The following is a 5899-nucleotide window of genomic DNA, read 5'->3' as shown; positions in this document are numbered from 1 at the left end:
TTAGGACTTGATCCTGCAGCTCTTGATGCCAAAGGAAGCAGGGTTGTCTCTCTAGTGATTATGTGGACCCTCGCCCCCTCCGCTTCGTTTAAACGCGAAGAGTAATATTACGTACCCATGTAGAGTGCTTAGGTAGAAGAGCTCTATATATAACCCCCTGCAAGAGGAAAGCCCAACAGTTGGCGTGTGTGCATTTGTTGTACAGACGATCAAAGGGCTGATAAAGGGCAGGTAGGAGACACTTAAAGAGGACCCACTACAACCTGTTCCCGGGGGGGGGGGTCTCTATGCGATCAAAAATGATTCTCTCAAATAAGTTCCTGAAGGGCCGCTGGGGGGAGGAAGGGGCAGTAATATTATGAGCCTCCCCCAGAGCCGGCAGCACAGTCAGTGAGGGTAGGGGACGCTCAATCTCCCCCCCGTGACGCTGATCAGCAGCACCAAGCACAGCCCCTCCTCGCTCCCTAGCCAGGCTGCTGCTTCCCACCTGACTCCCTCCTTCCTCTCCCTGCCCCTTCCTCCCCGCCTCTCCCTCCCCCCCGTCGCCTTCGCCCATTCCTTTGTCTCGGCGGGGATTGGCAGGTTTTATTATTCCGCCTGAACAAGCGGGGGGCGGATTGGCTGCGCGCGGCTGACGGTGGGAGCAGAGCCGGGATGTAGTTGGGATTTTGCTCTGTCAGTAACACATGTGGATGGGCGGCGGAAAGAGACGCGCACGGAGAGGGGGCCTCCCTGCGAGTCCTGCCAGCGCCGCCGCCGCGGAACCCCAGCGGTAGCAGCACCAGCGGCTCCTCGCCCCGGCCGCTCTCCTGCTGCCCGCGCCCGGGGCTCCGAGGCGTTTTGCCGCGCGGCGGGCGGTTGGTCGGCTCTCTGCTGCAGGAGGCTCCGGACCCGGCCGAGGAGGGTGGAGGTTGAGGGCGGGGGGAGCGATACAAAGTGAAGCCACATTGCCAAACTTACCCAGCGATTGCTGCGGCGGCGCCCTGTGCCGACAGCCCAGCGGCCGGGACTGAGCGCCGCGGCTCCCTTCCAGGGAAGCGGGGGCTGGAGGAAGGGCTCTGCCGCACGTCTCTCGTCTGTATTTTGCCAGCCGGGCTGCCGCTGACGGGGGTGGGGAGCTCTGCCGGCGGACGCGAGCATTGTGTTTGGTTCTTTGCAAGAAAACCTCTCCCTGACACACCACCCTGTAAACCAGAGCGGCGCTGCTCCCCGACCTCTTGCAATATAGAGGGGAAACAGGTAAGGGGGTTCTTTTTTTGCATGCGCTCTGTCTTCTTTGCGGTCGTCCCCCCCCCCCCCCCGAATCGTCTCGGATTTCGGGTAAACTCAATCGGTCGCCTGAAGGAGGGTGCCTGTAAACTCTGGGGGAGCCGAGCAGCAGCGGGGCCGGACGCACTGTAGCTGTCCCTGCTTACAAAAGGCTCCTTTGCTGCTGCTCTGGGCTGCTTTTCCCTGCTGTTAAAGGAAAGGGCTTTGCCTGGCTCAATGGTGAACTGAGGGGAAGAGGAGGGTGTGAGGACCCGCCACCCGCTCTCTTTGTAGTAAACAGTATTTTGAAACAGTGGCAGGAAAGATCAAAGTGAGCTCCCTAATTCTCTCCTTTCCAATTCCCTGCCTGCCCTTTCTCCGCCCCCCCCCCCAGTCTTTTGTTTCAATATAGGAGAAATCCGGTGAATCACCTAATTAAAACCAAGACATGAATTAAGCATCCATTTTTTTTAAACTACAAATTGCCAGCTCTGCGCTTGTCCCTCCCTTGGTCTCCATTAAAAAACACCAGAGACATTGTTAAAAGGGGGCTTATTTTGCCTCTAGCAGCCAGCTCTGCTTTCTATTTCACTGACTCTATCCCAGGACCTAAATTGCTTGGCTATGTAATTACTAGAGTAAGCCTATTTAAGTTAAAAGCTTCTCTCTTCCCCCCACCCCGCCATGAAACTTGATGAGGGCCCGTCCTTAGTTATCAGGGGAGTCACTTTCTGCTCAGTCCTCTTGATTCATCTCTTTTAGATTTAATCAGCATTAAGGTATTGCTTGTTCTTAAGAGCTTTAGCTTAATGGGGTTACTGGATGCCTTTCTCAGTGTAACGTTTCCTTTTTTAAAATATAGTATATATTTACCGTTCAGCAAGACTGGGAACGGCAGCTTGGAGTCTTGGGTTTTTAAAGAGATCTGAAGTTATTTAAACCTTTTTTTAACATTTTAAAGTCTCAAAGCAGGAAATGCAGCTTCGCTTAGGTTATGGATAGAAACTTAACAAAAGGCAATTCCTTGAGCAAATGCATCAGAAATCAATTTACATAAAGGTATATGATGCATTCAGATAAATGCAATGCTAATGGCTTTTAGAGTGGTTCTCTTTTCAAAGTCTCAGGGTTTTTGTTACAGCTTAATTGGTGCAGTTCTTCTGGTTTATTGTGCGGTCACTGGACAGAAGTTCAGGAACTCTTTCTGGGGAAATGTGTGCTTAAAATCGGCCTATTTAAGGAATGTAAATTCTGGCTCCCCTGTAGCCAAGCTGGGCCAGTGGGCAGGAAAAGTTCGCCCTCCCTCCTTTGGAGGTATCAGTCTGAATGGCTTTAGCAGATAGCCAGATGCCTCGCTATGAGCACATACGGTTTACAAAGGACAAAGACAAAACATGCTGCTTAATTGGCAGTAAATAACTTGATCTGTTTATACTATAAATGACTAGTGGAACACTAGGAGCTTATTGGACTCTGGATTGGAGGCAACAAATTAATCGCTTTAGAATAAGCTTTATGAATTGATTCCTATATTATCTCCCAGTTGTCCCGCTTGTAAAAAGCATTTATTAGAAAGTGGTGGGGAGGAAGCACTTCAGCAGTTTTGGAGGCAGCCATGCTCCAGCCTGAGTGTGGTGCACTTGAATGTTCTGGTCTATTGTATTATCAGTAAACTTTTTTTTCCCCTTTGGCGTAACAAAGGTTTAGCATTTAAATTGCTGATCAAGGGCAGATTAGCGAGACAAAAGTGGAGAGTGTTTGTATAGGAGTTCTAAAGTTCAATTATCCTTTATTCAGTCCAGTGTCCTAAAAACCCCCGAGAAAACACTCCACTGATTTTCTAAATAAAAACGAGATCTGGGACGATCATGGAGCCGGCCTTACAATGGCTTGCAAAGCCGCTCTTGAAGATTTGAAAAACCAGTTTCACAACTTTTCACGCTGCCCATATCTCTCCTTTTAGCACAAAACTCTGAACTGTTCCTAACTTGTGAACTGCAGCTACATTTCCCAGAGCTCTGCCTGCGCAGGGAACATGGCTTCAGCAGGGCTGCGGGCCAATTTGCTGTTCGCTTCCACTCTCCCGTTTTCATGTCAGTCGCGCCGGACCCCTGGGACTCCAGGTGGGGTACGAAGTTCGGTACATGTTGCCCAGTGTGCACGTGCATTTGGGGTGTACCAGAACCTCACTTTAAGAGGGCGACAGCAATAAAAGTGAGGCCACCGGTGACAAGTTGGGAGGGAAGCAGGCTCGTGGAGCCAGAACAAAGCCCGAGACAAGTAACAGTGTCCTTTTGCACTGTCCCCTCTCTGTTGCCCCCCCTCCCCCGACCGCACCAGGAAGGGCATGGACAGGATTCATGGCCTGGAGTTAACCACCTCTCCCTCCCCCCTCTTCTCTTGTTACACAGACCATGGTGAACCCGGGCAGCAGCTCGCAACCTCCCCCGGTCACCGCTGGCTCCCTCTCGTGGAAAAGATGCGCAGGCTGCGGGGGGAAGATCGCAGATCGCTTCTTGCTCTACGCCATGGATAGCTACTGGCACAGCCGATGCCTGAAGTGCTCCTGCTGCCAGGCTCAGCTGGGGGACATCGGTACCTCCTGTTACACCAAGAGCGGTATGATCCTGTGCAGAAACGACTACATCAGGTGAGAGAGAGGAGGCTGCACAGCAAGGGGCGGGGAGCAACTCTGTACCTGCTCGCAGGATAGCAGAGGAGAGGTCAGGCCAGTTCCTACTCCACTGCAATCAGAGACGCAGATTGGTCAGTCCTTGACTTCGGGGGAAGGAGGGTAAGATTTCCCTTAAGACCGAAGAGAATAATTGTGGCTCTTTCTCCAGCCACAGTTTGGGCTGCCCAGCAAAGAGAACAGATTGGAGGCCCTGTAACTTGAAAGTGCTTGTCAGCACAAAACAAGTTCTAACTAAAAATAAACAGCAATCAGAAAGGCTAAATTAATCTGCTTTGTCCTAGTGGTGAAGTGTGAATCTCTAAATGGTAAATGTTAAAATCTAGGGCTTGAATAAGGTTGTGGTAGAGGTGCTAAATAATGAAATGCCTGCCTTTTAGTATCTGATTAATTATGATATTTACATAAGCACCTTTAAACTCCTTTGAGTGGAAACAGAATGACTCATTCTCTGTTCTTTGTAAAAGAGCTGATTAACCGTCAGTTGGAGGGCCAGAGATTCTACTTCTAGCCAAAAAAAACAGTGGCAATGTTTGTCTTCACATTGTTATAGAGAGGCTTTGGACCCACATTTCTCTAACTTTCAATATAGAAAAAGCTGGGAGAATCTAGGGGAACTGATTTCCTTAAATTTTAAATAGTTCACATGCCTCAGATTTGGGGGATGGCTGGGGAACTAAACCCCATTAATCTTATATCAGTTGAAGTACAGTACAGTATCCCTTCCAACAAGTTTCAATGCAATGAATGGAAAGAATTCAGGAGGTCAGGTGCCTATAGGATGTTTTCAGGTGAACTCAAGCTCCTTAAACTCATTAATTTAAAAGGAGGCATTTTGAAGGATTACACATTTAATTTGAGTAAATGCTTTGATAGACTGATGCACATGAATGCTTTAAGGAGAGGTTCTATTTCAATATCCAGTAATTAAAATACAAAAAGCCAAGCCCCTACATTCTGGCATAAGATAAATTCCTAGTTAAGACAGTTGGTTTGTTTAAATGCTTTTGACTTTTCATTTACTGTAAATGTCAAGAGTTACTCCAGGTTTATCTTTCAGTAAAGGTTGAAAAATTTTCCTCCCCCCTGTGTAAATCATTTTGCTATAAATATTCCAAGTTTGTTTCTAATGAAACACTTACCTTGTACTCCAAATTGTGAGAGATCTGGATGCAGCATTGTGCTGAATTTGTGGGAATACTTTTCTTGGAGACCTCATTAAGTTAAAATAATGGAGTAAAAGGATGCTTATTTATTCTGATGATGAAACCTCTGTTCTATTAGAGGCCTGCATCCTCATTCTGCTAAATAGAAATAGATGTTTTGGGGGATTAATTTCACTTTTTTTGTAAGTAAATGTTAGGAAATCAGCACATGCAGGTTTATAATGGTGCTTTCTGGTCCTCTTGCGAAGCAACAGCATAAGCCTGGCAGAATTCTAATTAAATAGAGCAGAACGGTGTTAAGAAAAGAGGTTTGTTTGAAGTGGAAAAATTGACACTACCATTCAGATGCACTGAATGGTACAGATTCATCTCTCAACCAAGGCCATCAAACAAACCTTCACTTCTGATTACTACTAATTAAAAAGAGAAGATCCATCCCCTGTATCCCCAAGGCAAGTTCAGGCATGCTTACTGGAATCTCCTCCAGTTGTGTGGCCATAATTTAATACCCACTATTTTAATGTAGGCAATTATGAATGAAATATTTTTATCAGGTGAGGATTTTGAATTGATCTCCTTGTTCCATTGCCTGGTTCCTCTCTGGATCTGTGTAATTTGACTTACCAAACACACACCTCTGAATTTAAAGGAGCTCTCTGAAACTTGAACTGGATAGTATATGCAAGGACGGTTCATAAAGTCTTGCATTAGGACAGAGGACTTTGTTGTTGAAAATCATGATCCTTATTTACCTGGGCTTCACAGCCGTCTTCCACGTGGGACCGCAACGATG

At 47.5% G+C, this 5899-nt stretch overlaps 1 protein-coding gene across 1 annotated transcript in view; it reads left to right on the top strand.

Moving 5' to 3' along the window:
• Positions 1 to 498: 498 nt before the first annotated feature.
• Positions 499 to 5899, top strand: part of LMO4 (LIM domain only 4) — a 19332-nt gene continuing 13931 nt past the window's right edge. Inside the window, exons 1-2 of the mRNA XM_077824835.1 lie at positions 499 to 1239; positions 3660 to 3898. Coding sequence (XP_077680961.1) covers positions 3663 to 3898 — 236 coding nt within the window. The 5' untranslated portion in view covers positions 499 to 1239; positions 3660 to 3662. The remainder of the gene's footprint in view (positions 1240 to 3659; positions 3899 to 5899) is intronic.

This window comes from Eretmochelys imbricata, chromosome 8 (genome assembly GCF_965152235.1).
Source record: "Eretmochelys imbricata isolate rEreImb1 chromosome 8, rEreImb1.hap1, whole genome shotgun sequence".
NCBI lineage: Eukaryota > Metazoa > Chordata > Testudines > Cheloniidae > Eretmochelys > Eretmochelys imbricata.
This window is presented reverse-complemented; position numbering and strand designations above follow the sequence as displayed.